General features: G+C 50.7%; 1 protein-coding gene across 1 annotated transcript in view; it reads right to left on the reverse strand.

Annotated features, from left to right (window-relative positions):
- The window catches only part of LOC147092140 (T-cell surface glycoprotein CD5-like), a 92,460-nt gene that overhangs the window by 17,536 nt on the left and 53,445 nt on the right, over window positions 1-21,479 (reverse strand). Inside the window, exons 5-8 of the mRNA XM_085975558.1 lie at window positions 19,461-19,787; window positions 13,887-14,189; window positions 10,580-10,903; window positions 3,198-3,338 (exon numbers count right to left, since the gene is read on the reverse strand). Coding sequence (XP_085831684.1) covers window positions 3,198-3,338; window positions 10,580-10,903; window positions 13,887-14,189; window positions 19,461-19,787 — 1,095 coding nt within the window. The remainder of the gene's footprint in view (window positions 1-3,197; window positions 3,339-10,579; window positions 10,904-13,886; window positions 14,190-19,460; window positions 19,788-21,479) is intronic.

The raw sequence follows: 21,479 nt of genomic DNA on the forward strand, positions 1-21,479 counted from the left end.
GCCAACACATGGCGACTCACTGTTGCCAGCATTCTCATCTAGAAGAGAACAGCTGTCAGTATGCCAGGGGACAGTGATGTGTGGATCCCGAGTGGTAATTCCACCCAAGTTAAGGGAGAGAGTGCTCAATGAGCTTCACGAAGGCCATCTGGGAGGGGTGAAAATGAAAAGCCTTGCTAGGGCTTATGTGTGGTGGCCGGGGATCAATCAACAAATCGAGGACCTAACAAAGAGCTGCTCAGGATGCCAGAAGGTCCAAAATGCACCACCACATGCCCTTCTACACCCATGGGAGTGGCCCTCCTCTCCATGGCAACGGGTGCATATTGATTTTGCTGGTCCATTCATGGACTCAATGTTCTTAATAGCAGTGGATGCGCACTCGAAATGGCCTGAGGTGATCAAAATGTCCTCCACCACTACGGAGAAAACGATTGCAGTCCTATGGACCATATTTGCCAGGAACGGCTTGCCAGAGCAGATTTTCTCTGATAACGGACCACAGTTTGTGTCCGAAGAGTTTCGGAAATTTATGAGAAGGAATGGGGTAAGGCATTACACATCCGCCCTGTATCATCCAGCCACAAATGGGTTGGCTGAGAGGTTCGTACAAACCTTTAAAAAGGCAGTAAGGGCCATGTGCGATGACGACATTCCACTGCAGCAGAAGGTGGACAATTTCCTGTTAGCCTACAGAAATGCGACACATGCAGTTACCAACCAGACCCCGGCCATGATGTTCTTTAACTGAAGGTTGAGATCGCGTCTGGATTTGCTCAGACCAAATGTACGAAGAAATGTTGAGAATAAGCAATTCCAGCACATCAATGAGAAGCCGACAAGGAGCTTCAATGTAGGACAACCAGTCTTGGCCCGCGACTACCGAACAGAGAAATGGCAACCAGGAACGATATGCACACGGCAGGGGCCACTAATGTACACAGTGGATGTTGGGGAGAATATTGTGAGACGCCATGTCGACCAGATCCTAGCGTTACATGAACGAGTCAACCCCATGTCTCGCGTACCTGGTGATGAACCCGACCTACAGGTAGCATCTACCCTAGAAACAGTAGCATCGGAAGCTGATGAACTAACCGACGACAGGGGGCCAGAATCGCCTCCGCACCAAGAGCAAGACACTCAGGAAAGGCGCTATCCAGAAAGGATCAGGAAGCCGCCCCAAAGACTGAATCTATAAATGGACTATTTCAGTTAATGTGCATGTTAAAAGTGTTAACTGTTATTTGAATGTTATGGTACTGTTAATCTAAAAGGGGAGGAGTTGTAGTGTATGTACCTTTAAGAGGAGAGCTACTTTTACAGCTGCTGTATACTGTAGTACCGGCAGTGACCACACCTGTATATAAACCCTGAGTAGGGATCTGTACTGTTAGTTTTTAGAATACCCTCATCCAGTAAACACCTGTTGATTGTTCATCTACAGTCTCCGTCTATTTATTGAAGAACACCATACCTTAAGATTCATGGATTTAACACTACCCTATCTATGCCCCTCATAATTTTGTACACCTCAATCAGGTCCCCCCTCAGCCTTCTCTGCTCTAAGGAAAACAACCCCAGCCTGTCCAGTCTCTCTTCATAGCTGAAGCTCTCCAGCCCAGGTAACATCCTGGTGAATCTCCTCTGCACCCTCTCCAATGCAATCACATCCTTCCTATAGTGTGGCGACCAGAACTGCACACAGTATTCCAGTTGTGGCCTAACTAGCATTTTGTACAGCTCCATCATAACCTCCCTGCTCTTATATTCTATGCCTCGGCTAATGAAGGCAAGTATCCCATATGCCTTTTTAACCACCTTATCTACCTGTCCTGCTGCCTTCAGGGATCTATGTACATGCACACCAATGTCCCTCTGATCCTCTGTCCTGCCTAGGGTCCTACCATTCATTGTGTAATCCCTTGCCTTGTTAGTCCTCCCAAAATGCATCACCTCACACTTTTCAGAGTTAAATTCTATTTGCCACTGTTCCGCCCATCTGACCAACCCATCTATATCGTCCTGTAGCCTGAGGCTTCCCTCCTCGCTATTTACCACTCCACCAATTTTCGTGTCATTTGCGAACTTACTGATCATACCTCCTACATTCAAATCTTGACTTATGAAGAAAGGTTGAACAGGTTGGGCCTATACTCATTGGAGTTTAGAAGAATGAGAGGGGATCGTATTGAAACATAAAAGATTCTGAGGGGGCTTGACCGTGTAGAGGCAGAGAAGATGTTTCCCCTCGTGGGGTATCTAGAACTCGGGGGCATAGTTTCAGAATAAGGGAGCACCCATTTAAAATGGAGATGAGGAGGAATTTCTTCTCTCAAGAGGGTGGTGAATCTATGGAATTCTCCACCCCAGAGGGCTGTGGAGGCTGGGTCATTGAATATATTTAAGGTGGAGATAGACAGATTTTTGAATGATAAGGGAGTCGAGGGTTATGGGGAGCGGGCAGGGAAGCGGAGTTGAGGCCAAGATCAGATCAGCCATGATCTTATTGAATGGCGGAGCAGGCTCGAGGGGCCAAATGACCGGCTCCTGCTCCTACCTCTTATGTTCTTATGTGTGTGTGCGAGTGAGTGCATGGAGGAGTTTCACTCGTTGTAGTTGAGTTTTTTTTAATGAATTTTTATGGGATCTGGGCGTCGCTGGCAAGACCAGCATTTATTGCCCATCCCTAACTGCCCTGGAGAAGGTGGTGGTGGGCCGTCTTCTTGAACCGCTGCAGTCCGTGTGGTGAAGGTACTCCCACAGTGTTGTTAGGGAGGGAGTTCCAGGATTTTGACCCAGCGACGATGAAGGAACGGCGATATACTTCTAAGTCAGGTTGGTGTGTGACTTGGAGGGAACTTGGAGGTGGTGGTGTTCCCACGCGCCTGCTGCCCTTGTCCTTCTAGGTGGAAGAGGTCGCGGGTTTGAGAGGTGCTGCCGAAGAAGCCTTGGCGAGTTGCTGCAGTGCATCATGTAGATGGTACACACTGCAGCCACGGTGCGCTGGTGGTGGACGGAGTGAATGTTTAAGGTGGTGGATGGGGTGCCAATCAAGGGGGCTGCTTTGTCCTGGATGGTGTCGAGCTCCTTGAGTGTTGTTGGTGTTAAAATGAATCCCGTGTGTGCCTGCGCCCGTGTGCTCGTGTGTGTGTGTGCGTGGGCGCGTGTGTGTGCCCACCGTCTCGCGTACTCACTTTGCTTCCCGTTGCGCTGGTACATCTTCCAGCCGTAGGTCAGTGTCAGGAGCAGGAGCAGGAGGAGGACCAGGACGACGCAGGCCGTCACGGCCCCCGACGACTCCGCCACCGGCTTCAGGATCGTACTGGGTCGGGGATCTGTGGAGACAATCGGAGTGAAAATGAGCAGGTCAAGGCAGGGGGAAGCTCAGTCAGCACGCTGCATCCTGCACCCTCGGGGGGAGTTCCCTTCAGTCCCCCTCCCCCGTTTAAATCCCCCCTCCACTTCTCCGTTAGCGAGCATCAGCATGAGACCGAACGCAGCCCCAGACAGAGGGGGGTTGAGGATCGGGGATGTTCTTGGAGCCTCCTCCTCCCGTTAGTTGTTTAACGGTCCACCACCATTCACGACTGGATGTGGCAGGACTGCAGAGTTTTGATCTGATCCGTTGGTTGTGGGGTCGCTTAGCTCTGGTGAATCTTTGGAATTCTCTTCCTCAGAGGGCTGTGGAGGCTCAGTCGTCAAGACAGAGATCGAGAGATTTCTGGGTATTAAGGGAATCGAGGAATATGGGGATCGGGCAGGAAAGTGGAGATGAGGTAGCAGATCAGCCATGATCTTATTGAATGGCGGAGCAGGCTCGAGGGGCCAAATGGCTGACTCCTGCTCCTATTTCTTATGTTCTCTGTCTATAGCATGCTGCTTCCGCTGTTAGGATGCATGTAGTGCTGTGTTGTAGCTTCCCCAGGTTGGCGCCTCATTTTTAGATACGCCTGGTGCTGCTCCTGGCATGCTCTTCTACACTCCTCGTTGAACCAGGGTTGGTCCCCGGACTTGATGATGATGGTAGAGTGAGGGATATGCCGGGCCATGAGGTTACAGATTGTGTTGGAATACAATTCTGCTGCTGCTGATGGCCCACAGCGCCTCATGGATGCCCAGTTTTGAGCTGCTAGATCTGTTCTGAATCTATCCCATTGAGCATGGTGGTAGAGCCACACAACACGATGGAGGGTGTCCTCAGTGTGAAGAGGGGACTTCGTCTCCACAAGGTCTGAGCGGTGGTCACTCCTGCCAATACTGTCATGGACAGATGAGTCTGCGACAGGTAGATGAGTGAGGGTGAGGTCAAGTAGGGAGGGGTCAGTGGGTCAGATGGTGACCTTTGGCCCTCTGAGACCAGGGTCAAATCCAGTTCAGACAGAGGGTGTAAGGATAAACTGGTTGGCATTGTACAGAACAACAAAAACAACTTGCATTTATATAGTGCCTTTAACCTAGTAAAATGCCCCACAGGAGCAATTAGTGAACCAAATTTGACACCGAGCCACATAAGGAGAAATCAGGGCAAATGACCAAAAGCTTGGTCAAAGAGGTAGGTTTTATGGAGTGTCTCAAAGCAGGAAAGAGAGGTAGAGAGGTATAGGGAGGGAATTCCAGAGCTATGGGGCCTTGGCAGCTGAAGGCACGGCCACCAATGGTGGAGCGATGGAAATTGGGGATGTTCAAGAGGCCAGAATTAGAGGAGCGCAGAGATCTGGGAGGGTTGTTGGGACAGGAGGAGGTTACAGAGATAGGGAGGGTTGTAGGGCTGGAGGAGGTTAGGGGTAGGGAGCGTTGTAAGGCTGGAAGAGCTAACAGTGATAGGGAGGGTTTTTGGGGCTGGAGGAGGTTACAGAGATAGGGAGGGTTGTAGGGGCTGGAGAAGGTTACATAGATAGAGAGGGTTGTAGGGGCTGCAGGAGGTTACAGAGATAGGGAGGGTTGTAGGGCTGGAGGAGCATACAGAGATAAGGAGGGTTGTAGGAGCTGGAGGAGGTTACAGAGATAGGGAGGCTTGTAGGGGCTGGAGGAGGTAACAGAGCTATGGATGGTTGTAAGGCTGGAGGAGGTAACAGAGATAGGGATGGTTGTAGGGCTGGAGGAGGTTACAGAGATAGGGAGGGTTGTAGGGGCTGGAGGAGGTTACAGAGATCGGGAGGGTTGTAGGGGCTAGAGGAGGTTACAGAGATAGGGAGGGTTGTAGGGGCTGCAGGAGGTTACAGAGATAGGCAGGGTCGTAGGGGCTGGAGGAGGTTACAGAGATAGGGAGGGTTGTAGGGGCTGGAGGAGGTTACAGCGATAGGGAGGTTTGTAGGGGCTGGAGGAGGTTACAGAGATAGGGAGGGTTGTAGGGGCGGGAGGACGTTGCAGACATAGGGAGGGTTGCAGGGGCTGGAGGAGCATACAGAGAAAAGGAGGGTTGTAGGAGTTGGAGGAGGTTACAGAGATAGGGAGTTTGTAGAGCTGGAGGAGGTTACAGAGATAGGGAGGGTTGTAGGGGCTGGAGGAGTTTACAGAGATAGAGAGGGTTGTAGGGGCTGGAGGAGGTAACAGAGATAGGGATGCTTGTAGGGGCTGGAGGAGGTTACAGAGATAAGGAGGGTTGTACGGCGGGAGGAGGTTAAAGTGTTAGGGAGGGTTGTAGGGGCTGGAGGAGGTTACAGAGATAAGGAGGGTTGTAGGGCGGGAGGAGGTTGCAGATATAGGGAGGGTGGCAGGGGCTGGAGGAGGTTACAGATATAGGGAGGGTTGTAGGGGCTGGAGGAGTTTACAGAGATCGGAAGGGTTGTAGGGCTGGAGGACAATACAGAGATAAGGAGGGTTGTAGGAGCGGGACGAGGTTACAGAGATAGAGAGGTTTGTGGGGCCTGGAGGAGGTTACAGAGTTAGGGATGGTTGTAGGGGCTGGAGGTGGTTACAGAGATAAAGAGGGTTGTAGGGCGGGAGGAGATTACAGAGATAGGGAGGGTTGTAGGGGCTGGAGGAGTTTACAGAGATAGGGAGGGTTGTAGGGGCTGGAGGAGGTTACAAAGATAGGGAGTGTTGTAGGGGCTGGAGGAGGTTACAGCGATAGGGAGGGTTGTAGTGGCTGGAGGATGTTACAGAGATAGGGAGGGTTGTAGGGACTGGAGGAGGTTACAGAGCTAGGGAGGATTGTAGGGGCTGGAGGAGGTTACAGAGATAGGGAGGGTTGTACGGGCTGGAGGAGGTTACAGAGATAGGGAGGGTTGTACGGGCTGGAGGAGGTTACAGAGATAGGGAGGGTTGTACGGTCTGGAGGAGGTTACAGAGATAGGGAGGGTTGTAGGGTCTGGAGGAGGTTACAGAGATAGGGAGGGTTGTAGGGGCTGGAGGAGGTTACAGAGATAGGGAGAGTTGTAGGGGCTGGAGGAGGTTACAGAGATAGGGAGAGTTGTAGGGGCTGGAGGAGGTTACAGAGATAGGGAGGGTTGTAGGGGCTGGAGGAGGTTACAGAGATAGGGAGGGTTGTAGGGTCTGGAGGAGGTTACAGGGATAGGGAGGATTGTAGGGGCTGGAGGAGGTTACAGAGATAGGGAGAGTTGTAGGGGCTGGAGGAGGTTACAGAGATAGGGAGGGTTGTAGGGGCTGGAGGAGGTTACAGAGATGGGGAGGGTTGTAGGGCTGGAGGAGGTTACAGAGATAGGGAGAGTTGTAGGGGCTGGAGGAGGTTACAGAGATAGGGAGAGTTGTAGGGCTGGAGGAGGTTACAGAGTTAAGGAGGATTGTAGGGGCTGGAGGAGGTTACAGAGATAAGGAGGGTTGTAGGGCGGGAGGAGGTTGCAGATATAGGGAGGGTGGCAGGGGCTGGAGGAGGTTACAGATATAGGGAGGGTTGTAGGGGCTGGAGGAGTTTACAGAGATCGGAAGGGTTGTAGGGCTGGAGGACAATACAGAGATAAGGAGGGTTGTAGGAGCGGGACGAGGTTACAGAGATAGAGAGGTTTGTGGGGCCTGGAGGAGGTTACAGAGTTAGGGATGGTTGTAGGGGCTGGAGGTGGTTACAGAGATAAGGAGGGTTGTAGGGCGGGAGGAGGTTACAGAGATAGGGAGGGTTGTAGGGACTGGAGGAGGTTACAGAGCTAGGGAGGATTGTAGGGGCTGGAGGAGGTTACAGAGATAGGGAGGGTTGTACGGGCTGGAGGAGGTTACAGAGATAGGGAGGGTTGTACGGGCTGGAGGAGGTTACAGAGATAGGGAGGGTTGTACGGTCTGGAGGAGGTTACAGAGATAGGGAGGGTTGTAGGGGCTGCAGGAGGTTACAGAGATAGGCAGGGTCGTAGGGGCTGGAGGAGGTTACAGAGATAGGGAGGGTTGTAGGGGCTGGAGGAGGTTACAGCGATAGGGAGGTTTGTAGGGGCTGGAGGAGGTTACAGAGATAGGGAGGGTTGTAGGGGCGGGAGGACGTTGCAGACATAGGGAGGGTTGCAGGGGCTGGAGGAGCATACAGAGAAAAGGAGGGTTGTAGGAGTTGGAGGAGGTTACAGAGATAGGGAGTTTGTAGAGCTGGAGGAGGTTACAGAGATAGGGAGGGTTGTAGGGGCTGGAGGAGTTTACAAAGATAGAGAGGGTTGTAGGGGCTGGAGGAGGTAACAGAGATAGGGATGGTTGTAGGGGCTGGAGGAGGTTACAGAGATAAGGAGGGTTGTACGGCGGGAGGAGGTTAAAGTGTTAGGGAGGGTTGTAGGGGCTGGAGGAGGTTACAGAGATAAGGAGGGTTGTAGGGCGGGAGGAGGTTGCAGATATAGGGAGGGTGGCAGGGGCTGGAGGAGGTTACAGATATAGGGAGGGTTGTAGGGGCTGGAGGAGGTTACAGAGATAGGGAGAGTTGTAGGGCTGGAGGAGGTTACAGAGTTAAGGAGGATTGTAGGGGCTGGAGGAGGTTACAGAGATAGGGAGAGTTGTAGGGCTGGAGGAGGTTACAGAGTTAAGGAGGATTGTAGGGGCTGGAGGAGGTTACAGAGACCGTGGGGGATTTGAAAACAAGAATGAGAATTTTACAATTGGGGCGTGATATAATGGGTACCGGCACTGTTAGATCAAAGCACACTTCGGAAAGGCGCACAGATGTAGCAGACAGGCTTTTAGCACAGCACAATAGAATGTGACAAAGGATTGACAATCGCTGAATTGATTCCGGTGCAGATAAGGCCTTTTTGCAGCAAAGATCAGATGAGATAAGCGAATACAAGCCCTGCACAAATAGGTTACAGCTAAATGGCAGTAAATGACAGTAGTTGCATCAACATGCATGCCCACGGAACGTGACAACATATGTCACCCACATCTGTCCTACACAATTAACCCTATAAAAGACACAACACATGTGAGCTCCTGGGGAACTTTAAGCAAGTATTGCTGAGGCTGCTGTAAGCAGTCACACTGAAACGCTTGTGGCCTCCTGGACGACTCCTTGGTAGGCGAGTATCGTACCTGAATCTCACATGCACTGCATGGAAGGTTGTGTTTTATTATTTTTTAATATTCGTTCATGGGATGTGGGCGTCGCTGGCAAGGCCAGCATATATTGCCCATCCCTAATTGCCCTTGAGAAGGTGGTGGTGAGCCGCCTTCTTGAACCGCTGCAGTCCGTGTGGTGAAGGTGCTCCCACAGTGCTGTTAGGGAGGGAGGTCCAGGATTTTGACCCAGCGACGATGAAGGATCAGCCGATATATTTCTAAGTCAGGATGGTGTGTGACTTGGAGGTGAACTTGGAGGTGGTGGTGTTCCCATGCGCCTGCTGCCCTTGTCTTTCTAGGTGGAAGAGGTCGCGGGTTTGGGAGGTGCTGCCGAAGAAGCCTTGGCGAGTTGCTGCAGTGCATCTTGTAGATGGTAAACGCTGCAGCCACGGTGTGCCGATGGTGGAGGGAGTGAATGTTTAAGGTGGTGGATGGGGTGCCAATCAAGCGGGCTGCTTTGTCCTGGATGGTGTCGAGCTTCTTGAGTGTTGTTGGAGCTTTACTCATCCAGGCAAGTGTAGAGTATTCCATCACACTCCTGACTTGTGCCTTGTAGATGGTGGAAAGCCACAAGTAAAGAGTGTGATGGAATACTCTTTGATTATCTCTTTGACATGATGTAATCAAGATTATTAACCAGAGTTTTTAGCGTTTCCTAGTCCTTGAACTTGTATTAGAGGTAAAGGATGTATGACAATATCCTACAATACCTACACATACCTACACATAGTGGTTACTAGTAATCCAGCGGACTGGACTAATAATCCAGAGACGTGGTTTCAAATCCCACCACGGGGATTTTAAATTCAGTTAATTAAATAAATCTGGAATGAAAAAGCTACTATCATAAAACTACTGGATTGGCATAAAAACCCATCTGGTTCACTGATGTCCTTTAGGGAAGGAAATCTACTGTCCTTACCCGGTCTGGCCTACATGCGACTCCAGACCCACAGCAATGTGGTTGACTCTTAACTGCCCTGAGTTGTACCAAACCTACTACGACACAGTCAGCCCTGTAGAAGTACCTTCACCACACGGACTGCAGCGGTTCAAGAAGGCGGCTCATCACCACCTTCTCAAGGACGATTAGGGATGGGTAATAAATGCTGGCCTCAACCGTGAACAAATAAATTAAAAAAAATAAGGGCAATAGGAATGAATGACAATATCCTATAATACCCCACATAAGGGCAAGAGGAATATATGACAATATCCTATAAGAACATAAGAAATAGGAGCAGGAATAGGCCACTTGGCCCCTCGAGCCTGCTCCGCCATTCAATAAGATCAGGGCTGATCTTGGGCTCAAAGACACTTCCCAGCCCGCTCCCCAGAACCCTTCACTCCCTTATCTTGCAAAAATCTCTCTCTCGCTCCACCTTAAAGGTATTCAATAACCCAGCCGCCACAGCTCTATGGAGCAGAGAATTCCACAGATTTACGACCCTCTGAGAGAAGAAATTCCTCCTCATCTCAGTTCTAAAAGGGCGACCCTTTATTCTGAAACTGTACCCCCGAGTTCTAGATTTCCCCACGAGGGGAAACATCCTCTCTGCATCTACCTTGTCGAGCCCCCCTCAGTATCTTATATGTTTCAATAAGATCCCCTCTCATTCTTCTAAATTCCAATGAGTATAGGCCCAGCCTGCTCAACCTTTCCTCATAAGTCAACCCCCCTCATCTCAGGAATAACCGAGTGAATCGTCTCTGAACTGCCTCCAATGCAAGTATATCCTTCCTTAAGTAAGGAGACCACAACTGTACCCCAAATAAGGGCAATATTCTATAAAAACCCAACAGCCTAGACCAGACACTAAGGCTGAGAGGTGAACAATGTAGTGAAACATCCCAAGGCGCCTCACAGGACTATCAAACAATATTCGACGCCTAGCCACCTAAGGAGCTGTTAGGATGAGTGACCAAAAGCTTGGTCAAAGTGATAGGTTTTAAGACGGAGAGGGAAATCTAAAGCTTAGGGGCCTGGGCAGCTGAAGACATGGCCGCCACTGGTGGAGCGATAGAAATCCGTGGGGGTTGGGGCGGGGGATGCGCAATGGGCCGGAATTGGAACATTACAGGTTGTCCCATACTCTACCTGGGCAGGTGATGTTCATTGGCTCGAATAGTCTCCGTTCTCCCGTACAATTCCAGAGAGGTTTCTCATCGATCAGTGATGTAACCTCTAGAAGCTGACACTTCACGCAGACGGGCGCACCGGTCCTGTTCTTCCCGATTGTTCCCGCTCCGCTCCACCCGGTCCCGGCTCCGTCACACTCCAGCTGTGAGCACACCTGGCCCTTGGCGGTTTTGGACCAAGAGCTCCGACACACGGGCGACCAGGAACCCTTGTGGAAAACCTCCGCCTCGCCATCGCACGGACTGTCTCCGTTGACCAACCTGAAAGGAGGCACTTCGCCCTCTAAAGGTAAAGGGAGAGTCACGTCCATCAAACAGAAATGTGAGAAACATAGAGACATAGAAGATAGGAGCAGGAGTCGGCCATTCGGCCCCTCGAGCCTGCTCCGCCATTCAATGAGATCATGGCTGATCATCCAAATTCAGTACCCTGTCCCTGCCTTCTCCCCATATCCCTTGAACCCTTTAGCCTTAAGAAATATATCCAACTCCTTCTTGAATATATTTAATGAATTGGCCTCTACTGCCTTCTGTGGTAGAGAATTCCACAGGTTCACCACTCTCTGGGTGAAGAAATTCCTCCTCATCTTTGTCCTAAATGGCTTACCCTTTATCCTTAGACTGTGACCCCTGGTTCTGAACTCCCCGGCCATCAGGAACATCCTTCCTGCATCTAGTCTGTCTAGTCCTGTTAGAATTTTATAAGTTTCAATGAGATCACCTCTCATTATTCTAAACTCTAGCGAGTATAAGCCCAATCAATCCAATCTCTCCTCATACGTCATTCCTGCCATCCCAGGTATCAGTCTGGTGAATCTTCGCTGCACTCCCTCCATGGCAAGAACACCATTCCTCAGATAAGGTGACCAAAACTGCACACAATACTCAAGGTGTGGTCTCACCAAGGCCCTGTACAACTGCAGCAAGACATCCTTGTTCCTGTACTTGAACCCTCTCGCTACAAAGGCCAACATACCATTTGCCTTCTTAACCGCCTGTTGCACCTGCATACTTACCTTCAGCGAAGGGTGCACAAGGACACCCAGGTCTCGTTGCACTTTCCCTTCTACCAATCTATTGCCGTTCAGATAATAATCTGCCTTCCTGTTTATGCCACCAAAGTGGATAAACTCTCATTTATCCACATTATACTGCATCTGCCATGCATCTGCCCAATCACCCAACCTGTCCAAATCATATTGGAGTTTCTCAGCATCCTCCTCACAGCACACACGCCTACCCAGCTTTGTGTCGTCTGCAAACTTGGAGATATTATATCTAGTTCCCTCGTCTACATCATTAATATATCTTGTGAATAGCTGGGGTCCTAGGACCGATCCCTGCGGTACCCCACTAGTCACTGCCTGCCACTCGGCAAAAGACCCGTTTATTCCAACTCTTTGCTTCCTGTCTGCCAAGCAGTTCTCTATCCAAGTCAGTACCTTACCCCCAATCCCATGTGCTTTAACTTTGCACGCTAATCTCTGATGCGGAACCTTATCGAAAGCCTTCTGAAAACCCAAATACATCACATCCACTGGTTCTCCCTTATCTATTTTACAAGTTACACCCTCAAACAATTCCAGTATATTAGTCAAGCACGATTTATCTTTTGTAAATCCATGCTGACTTTGTCCGATCCTGTCACTGTTTTCCAAGCAAGAGGAAGAACATCCATCTACACTGTCCCATCAAACACTCCCAGGGCAGGAACAGCACGGGTGAGATACAGAGTAAAGCTCCCTCTACACTGTCCCATCAAACACTCCCAGGGCTGGTACAGCACGGGTTAGATACAGAGTAAAGCTCCCTCTACACTGTCCCATCAAACACTCCCAGGGCAGGTACAGCATGAGGTTAAATACAGAGTAAAGCTCCCTCTACTCTGTCCCATCAAACACTCCCAGGGCAGGTACAGCATGGGGTTAGATACAGAGTAAAGCTCCCTCTACACTGTCCCATCAAACACTCCCAGGGTCAGGTACAGCACGGGTTAGATACAGAGTAAAGCTCCCTCTACACTGTCCCATCAAACACTCCCAGGGCAGGTACAGCACAGGTTAGATACAGAGTAAAGCTCCCTCTACACTGTCCCATCAAACACTCCCAGGACAGGTACAGCATGGGTTAGATACAGAGTAAAGCTCCCTCTACACTGTCCCATCAAACACTCCCAGAGCTGGTACAGCACGGGTTAGATACAGAGTAAAGCTCCCTCTACACTGTCCCATCAAACACTCCCAGGGCAGGTACAGCATGGGGTTAAATACAGAGTAAAGCTCCCTCTACACTGTCCCATCAAACATTCCCAGGGCTGGTACAGCACGGGTTAGATACAGAGTAAAGCTCCCTCTACACTGTCCCATCAAACACTCCCAGGGCAGGTACAGCATGGGTTAGATACAGAGTAAAGCTCCCTCTACACTGTCCCATCAAACACTCCCAGGGCAGGTACAGCATGGGGTTAAATACAGAGTAAAGCTCCCTCTACACTGTCCCATCAAACACTCCCAGGGTCAGGTACAGCACGGGTTAGATACAGAGTAAAGCTCCCTCTACACTGTCCCCATCAAACACTCCCAGGGCAGGTACAGCACGGGTTAGATACAGAGTAAAGCTCCCTCTCCACTGTCCCATCAAACACTCCCAGGGCAGGTACAGCAAGGGTTAGATACAGAGTAAAGCTCCCTCTACACTGTCCCATCAAACACTCCCAGGGCAGGTACAGCACGGGTTAGATACAGAGTAAAGCTCCCGCTACACTGTCCCATCAAACACTCCCAGGGCAGGCACAGCACGGGTTAGATACAGAGTAAAGCTCCCTCTACACTGTCCCATCAAACACTCCCAGGGCAGGTACAGCACGGGTTAGATACAGAGTAAAGCTCCCTCTACACTGTCCCATCAAACACTCCCAGGGCAGGTACAGCACGGGTTAGATACAGAGTAAAGCTCCCTCTACACTGTCCCATCAAGCACTCCAAGGGCAGGTACAGCATGGGGTTAAATACAGAGTAAAGCTCCCTCTACACTGTCCCATCAAACACTCCCAGGACAGGTACAACATGGGCTCGAATGAGACAGCAACCTTTCTCCCCATGCAAGTGGTCTTGGCTTCCTGTGAGAAACACCATGGCCAATCGGCTGTTGATGTTAGAAGCCTCTGTGGGAGCTGGGCCCTGTTAATCTGTGTGACTCAGTCTCACAGTTGGGGGTGCAGTGTCCCACCGGAGTGACAGTCACAGCTCATTTCTCGACCAGTTTACCTGAGCAATGTAGGTCTGCAGTTCTTGCACCGTTTGTACTCCCATCGACCTTCAGACACTTGGAGATGTTTGGTTGTGTAAATAAACATGGCCAGTCCCAGACGTGGATGATGGAGTTCAGTTCTGCTAGTTTATAATTCAGATTCACAGCGCGCCCGCAGTGCAGCCTCTCACACACCAGATCTGCATCCTTCGGCAACCAGCGCAGGCTGGAGACTGGGCACCAGGATCCTTGATAGAAGAGAGACACAGCCCCCTGACAACGGCCAACTCCGGACAGCAGTCGCAGCTCGTGGTGTCCTTCTGTATGGGACAGAGAGAGAGAGAGGGCGATAAATACTGGGGTGGGGGGGAGGAGTGAGAGTGAGGAGGAGAGAGAGAGAGGAGGAGAGAGAGAGGGGGAGAGAGGGAGAGGGAGAGGAAGGGAGAGGGAGAGAGAGGGAGGGAGAGAGAGAGAGGGGGGAGAGAGAGAGAGGGAGAGAGGGAGGGAAAGAGAGAGAGGTGGGAGAGAGAGAGAGGGAGAGAGTGAGAGAGAGAGAGCAGGAGAGAGAGGGGGAGAGAGGGAGAGGGAGAGGAAGGGAGAGGGAGAGAGAGAGAGGGAGAGAGAGAGGGGGAGAGAGTGAGAGAGAGAGAGCAGGAGAGAGAGGGGGAGAGAGGGAGAGGGAGAGGAAGGGAGAGGAAGGGAGAGGGAGAGAGAGGGAGAGAGAGGGAGGGAGAGAGAGAGGGGGGAGAGAGAGAGAGAGAGGGGGAGAGTGTGAGAGAGAGAGAGCAGGAGATAGAGGGGGAGAGAGGGAGAGGGAGAGAGGGAGAGGGAGAGGAAGGGAGAGGGAGAGGAAGGGAGAGAGGGAGGGGGAGAGAGGGAGGGAGAGAGAGAGGGAGAGAGAGAGAGAGGGGGAGAGAGGGGGAGAGAGGGGGAGAGAGAGGGAGAGGGAGAGAGAGAGGGAGAGAGAAATTGTGTAACCTTAGCGGCACACTATGTTACAGCTTGCCATAAACAGAGGGACAACCATTAAATCTAAGAATAGAGTATATACAAATTATATGAATGTATATTTATACACACAGGGATCTGTTTATACACTGTATGGATAGATCTGCGTTTATGTGTTCAACCATAAATGTTTTTTCGATGCTTTGGCAACATAAGATGTACCTTGTCATCATGCCAATAAAGCGATTTGAATTGAATTGAATTGAATTGAGAGAAAGAGAAAGAGAGAGAGAGGTGGGTCATTAAATACCGGGGGAGAGAGCAAGAGAGAGAGAGAGAACGGCTGGGTGGGAGGGGGTGGGGGGTTTGGAGAGAGGGGAGTAGGGGGAGAGTGTGACGGGATATAGAGAGAGGGCAGGAGAGGGCACAGAGAGAGAGAGGGTGAGAGAAAGGAAGAGAGAGAGGGGGAGCGAGATTGGGAGGTGGGAACCGAGAGGGAGAGAAAGAGCAAGGGGAGAGAGGGAGAAATAGGGACAGAGAGGGTCAGAGGGAGGCAGACAGAGGGAAAGAGAGAGGGTGACGATACAAAGAAACACAGAGAGGGAGGGAGAGAGAAAGGAGTAAAGGAGAGCAACAGAGACATGGGGAGAGAGAGAAAGCGGAAGAGTGATGGAGATAGAGCGTGGAGAGGGGGCATGGGTGGTAATGGAGGGAGAGGGAAATTGGATGGAAATGACGTGGGGACACTGGAGGAATGGGATGGCATGAAGAGGAAATGGACGAGGAAATGGATGGAATAAGGGAGAGGTAAAATGGGAGTGACGGAAAAGGGGAAGGAAGAAATGGATGAGAATGAAAGGTAGAGTGAAGTAGAAAAAAGGGAAAGGTAATGAAGAAATGGATGGGTGATGGGAGCGGGAGATGGATGGGATCAAGGAGAGGGGGAGAGGGGATGAGGGGAGAGGGATGGGGAGATGAGGGGGACAGGGGAGCAGAGTTGTGAGGAGGATGCAAAGAGGCTTCAAGGCGATTTAGACAAGTTGAGTGAGTGGGCAAATATATGGCAGATGCAGTATAACGTGGATAAATGTGAAGTTATCCACTTCGGTAGGAAAAACAGAAAGGTAGAGTATTATTTAAATGGTGATAGATTGGGAAACGTTGATGTACAAAGGGACCTGGGTGTCCTTGTACACCAGTCACTGAAAGCAAACATGCAGGTGCAGCAAGCAGTTGGGAAGGCAAATGGTATGTTGGCCTTCATTGCAAGAGGATTTGAGTACAGGAGCAAGGGTGTCTTACTACAGTTATACAGGGCCTTGGTGAGACCACACCTGGAGTACTGTGTGCAGTTTTGGTCTCCTTACCTAAGAAAGGATATACTTGCCATAGAGGGAGTGCAGCGAAGGTTCACCAGACTGGTTCCTGGGATGGCAGGACTGTCGTATGAGGAGAGATTAGGTCGACTAGGCCTGTATTCACTAGAGTTGAGAAGAATGAGAGGGGATCTCACTGAAACGTATAAAATTCTGACAGGGCTGGACAGCCTGGATGCAGGGAGGATGTTTCCCCTGGCTGGGGAGTCTAGAACGAGGGGTCACAGTCTCAGGATACGGGGTAGGACATTTAGGACTGAGATGAGGAGAAATTTCTTCACTCAGAGGGTGGTGAGCCTGTGGAATTCTCTACCACAGAAGGCTGTGGAGGCCAAGTCACTGAATATATTGAAGAAGGAGATAGATAGATTTCTAGACACAAAAGGCATCAAGAGGTATGGGGAGAGAGCGGGAATATGGTATTGAGATAGAGGATCAGCCATGATCATATTGAATGGCGGAGCAGGCTCGAAGGGCCGAATGGCCGACTCCTGCTCCTAGTTTTCTATGTTTCTATGGGAGATGGGGGGATGTGGGGAGAGGGGAGAGGGGGAGGGGAGATGGGCGGATGAGGGGAGGGGGAGGGGAGGGGGATGAGGGCAGAGGGGAGGGGAGATGAGGGGGATGAGGGGAGAGGGAGGGGGTTGAGGGGAGATGAGGAGGGGGATGAGGGGAGAGGAGAGAGGGGAGGGGGATGAGGAGAGAGGGGAGTGGAGATGAGGGGAGGGGGATGAGGGCAGAGGGGAGGGGAGATGAGGAGGGGGATGAGGGGAGAGGGGAGTGGAGATGAGGAGGGGGATGAGGGGAGAGGGGAGTGGAGATGAGGGGAGGGGGATGAGGGGAGAGGGGAGGGGAGGGGGATGAGGGAAGAGGGAGGGGATGAGGGGAGGGGGCGAAGAGGAGGGGATGAGGAGAGAGGGGGAAGAGGATGGGATAAGGGGAGAGAGGTGGAGCAGATGGTACTTTGGGGGTGACACGGGCAGGTGGTGAGAGCGGAGCTTTTTTTGGGTAGAGGGTGAAGGACTGAGCCCGCATTAACAGAGGGGGTGGAAGTGGGTGCCAGGTTGGTGTGGTGGGAGGGGAGATACAGGAACATAGGAACAGGAGGAGGACATTCAGCCCCTCGAGCCTGTTCCACCATTCAATGGGATCATGGCTGCTCTTTGACCGAACTCCTTATCCCCCGTCTTTGTCCTGTATCCCTTAATAACTTTGGTTAACAAAAGTCTATCAATCTCAGATTCAAAATTATGAATTGACCCGGCATCGACTACCATTTGTGGCTGAGAGTTCCAAACATCTACCACCCTTTGTGTGTAGAAGTGTTTCCTAACTTCACTCCTGGAAGGTCTGGCTCTAATTTTTAGACTGTGCCCCTAGTCCTGGAATCCCCAACCAGCAGAAATAGTTTCTTTCTATTTTCCCTATCTGTTCCCCTTAATATCTTGAAAACTTTGATCAGATCACCCCTTAACCTTCTACATTCCAGGGAATACAACCCTAGTTGGTGTAATCTCTCCTCGTAACTTAACCCTTGGAGTCGGGATATAATTCTGGTAAATCTACGCTGCTCTCCCTCCAAGGTCAATATATCCTTCCTAAGGTGTGATGCCCAGAACTGCTCACAGGGCTCCAGGTGTGGTCTAACCAGGGTTATGTATAGCTGCAGCAGAACTTCTACCCCCTTGTATTCTAGTCCTCTCGATATAAAGGCCCCGACTGGGCAAGGACGGCAGGTTTCCTTCCCTAAAGGGGCATTAGTGAACCAGTTGGGTTTTTGCGACAGTTTTGGTCTCCTTATTTAAGGAGGGATATACTTGCATTGGAGGCAGTTCAGAGAAGGTTCACTCGGTTGATTCCGGAGATGAAGGGGGTTGACTTATGAAGAAAGGTTGAGCAGGTTGGGCCTATACTCATTGGAGTTTAGAAGAATGAGAGGTGATCTTAATGAAACATATAAGATACTGAGGGGGCCCGACAAGGTAGATGCAGAGAAGATGTTTCCTCTCGTGGGGGAATCTAGAACTCGGGGGCACAGTCTCAGAATAAAGGGTCGCCCTTTTAGAACTGAGATGAGGAGGAATTTCTTCTCTCAGTGGGTCGTAAATCTGTGGAATTCTCTGCCCCAGAGAGCCGTGGAGGCTGGGTCATTGAATACATTTAAGGTGGAGATAGACAGATTTTTGAACAATAGGAGAGTGATGGGGGCATGGGGAACCGAGTTGAGGTGAAGATCAGATCAGCCATGTTCTTATTAATTGGTGGAGCAGACTTGAGGGGCCAAATGGCCTATTCCTGCTCCTATTTCTTATGTTAATGGTCACTTTTACTGATAACGTTTTTAAAAGTTTTTTAAACTGAATTCACAACAGGATTTGAACTTGCATTCTACTGGATCAGTAGTCCAGGCCTCAGGATTAACTAGTCCAGTAACATGACCACTACACTACCTGGTGACACAGGGAAAGCAGATGGGACACAATGAGGGACCTCTGTCCAGGACACCTGAGAGTCCAGCACGCTCTACTGTTTTATTACAGTCTGAAGTGCATTAGGAACAGGAGGAGGCCATTCAGCCCCTCGAGCCTGTTGCACACGAACAGGAGGAGGCCATTCAGCCCCTCGAGCCTGTTACACAGGAACAGGAGCAGGCCATTCATCCCCTTGAGCCTGTTACACAGGAATAGGAGGAGGCCATTCAGCCCCTCGAGCCTGTTATCATAGGAACAGGAGGAGGCCATTCAGCCCCTTGAGCCTGTTACACAGGAACAGGAGGAGGCCTATTCAGCCCCTCAAACCTGTTACAGAGGAACAGGAGGAGGCCATTCAGTCCCTCGAGCATGTTACACAGGAACAGGAGGAGGCCATTCAGCCCCTCAAGCCTGTTACACAGGAACAGGAGGAGGTCATTCAGCCCCTCAAGCATGTAACACAGGAACAGGAGGGGGCCCATTCAGCCCATTGAGCCTGTTACCCAGGAACAGGAGGAGGCCATTCAGCCCCTTCGAGCCTGTTACTTCTAGCCCCTTGTATTCTAGTCCTCTAGATATAAAGGAGAAGGATGGGTGAAAGAAGGGTGTAAAGTGGTGTTGGGAAGAAATCGTGAAGCTCAGTTAGGATGGAGGAGGACATGGGTGGGAAGAGGGGAGAGTTGAGTTGGGTGAGATCCAAGGTTGGAGCGGGATTTGAGTCATTTTGAAAAATGGGGCGGTTGAGGGAGAGGAAGGGAATGGATGGAAGGTTAATGCGGGAAGAGAGTCTTCCTACCCGAGCACACGATCCCCACCCGGTCCTCAGAATCACAACTCCGCTGGACTTTGCTGCAATTGCTCAACTTGGCCTCGTTGCTCTGACATTTCACTCTCTGATCCCACACTTTTCCTTTCGGACCCCTGAAGAAACTTCCGGTCACGATGCCGTGGGTGGAGCCACAGTCCAGCTCCCTGCAGACCACGTCCGCCTCGCTGCGGGAGAATTCCTGAGGGCAGAGGGTTACCAGTTCGGGGCTGTTTACCAGAACGCTGCCATTTAACTTCAGTTGAAGTTGCCCAGAACATCGGGAGTTCCCATTCACTAGAGAAATACGCACAATATCTGTAAAAGAGTAAAACGGAAGGCCAGAAGTCAGAAGCAATCGCTGAGGTATAGTTCCATCCTCAAACACCCTGCTGGGATACAGTACCACTTTCATATAACCTGCTGGGATACAGTTCCATCCTCATACACCCTGCTGGGATACAGTACCACTTTCATATAACCTGCTGGGATACAGTTCCATCCTCATATACCCTGCTGGGATACAGTTCCACCCTCATCACCTGCTGGGATACAGTTCCATCCTCATATACCCTGCTGGGATACAGTACCACTTTCATATACCCTGCTGGGATACAGTTCCACCCTCGTATACCCTGCTGGGATACAGTTCCACCCTCATATAACCAGCTGGGATACAGAGCCACCCTCATACACCCTGCTGGGATACAGATCCAATCTCATATACCCTGCTGGGATACAGATTCACCCTCATATAACCTGCTAGGATAAAGATCGACTCTCATATACCCTGCTGGGATACAGAACCACTCTCAAGTACCTTGCTGGGATACAGATCCACCCTCATATACCCTGCTGGTATATAGATCCACCTGCATATACCCTGCTGGGATACAGATCCACCCTCATATACCACACTGGGATACAGAATCACTCTCATATACTCTGCTGGGATACAGTTCCACCCTTGTATACCCTGCTGGGATAAAGTTCCGCTCTTATATACCCTGCTGGGATACAGAATCACTCTCAAATACCCTGCTGGGATACAGATTCACCCTCATATATCCTGCTGGGATAAAGATCCACTTTCGTAGACCCTGCTGGGATACAGATCCACTCTCAGATACCCTGCTGGGATACAGATGCACCCTCCTATGCCCAGCTGGGATACAGATCCACTCTCATATATGCTGCTGGGATACAGATCCACCCTCATATACCCTGCTGGGATACAGATCCACCCTCATATACCCTGCTGGGATACAGATCCACTCTCATATGACCTACTGGGATACAGGTACACTCTCATATACCCTGCTGGGATCCAGGTACACTCTCATATACCCTGCTGGGATACAGTTCCACTCTCATATACCCTGCTGGGATAAAGGTACACTCTCATATCCCCTGCTGGCACACAGTTCTATCCCATATATTCTGCTGAGATACAGTTCCACTCTTATATACCCTGCTGGGATACAGCTCCACCCTCATATTCCCTGCTGGGATACAGGTACACTTTCATATACACTCCTGGGACACAGTTCTATGCCCATATATTCTCCTGGGATACAGTTCCAGTATACTATACCCTGCTGGGATACAGTTCCACCCTCATATCCCCTGCTGGGATACAGTTCCACTCTGATATACATTGCTTGGATGCAGTTCCACTCTCATATACCCTGCCTGGATGCTGTTCCACCCTCATATACCCTGCTGGGATACAGTTCCACCACCACATACCCTGCTGGGATACAGTTCCTCCATCATATACCCTGCTGTGGTAAAGTTCCACCCTCATATACCCTGCTGAGATACAGCTCCACCCTCATATTCCCTGCTTGGATGGAGTTCCACCATCATAGACCCTGCTGGGATACAGTTCCTCCATCATATACCCTGCTGTGGTAAAGTTCCACCCTCATATACCCTGCTGAGATACAGCTCCACCCTCATATTCCCTGCTTGGATGGAGTTCCACCATCATAGACCCTGCTGGGATAC

This window comes from Somniosus microcephalus, unplaced genomic scaffold (genome assembly GCF_052327205.1).
Source record: "Somniosus microcephalus isolate GS21.2 unplaced genomic scaffold, FLI_Smic_1.0 unresolved_chr2, whole genome shotgun sequence".
NCBI classification, from domain to species: Eukaryota; Metazoa; Chordata; class Chondrichthyes; order Squaliformes; family Somniosidae; genus Somniosus; species Somniosus microcephalus.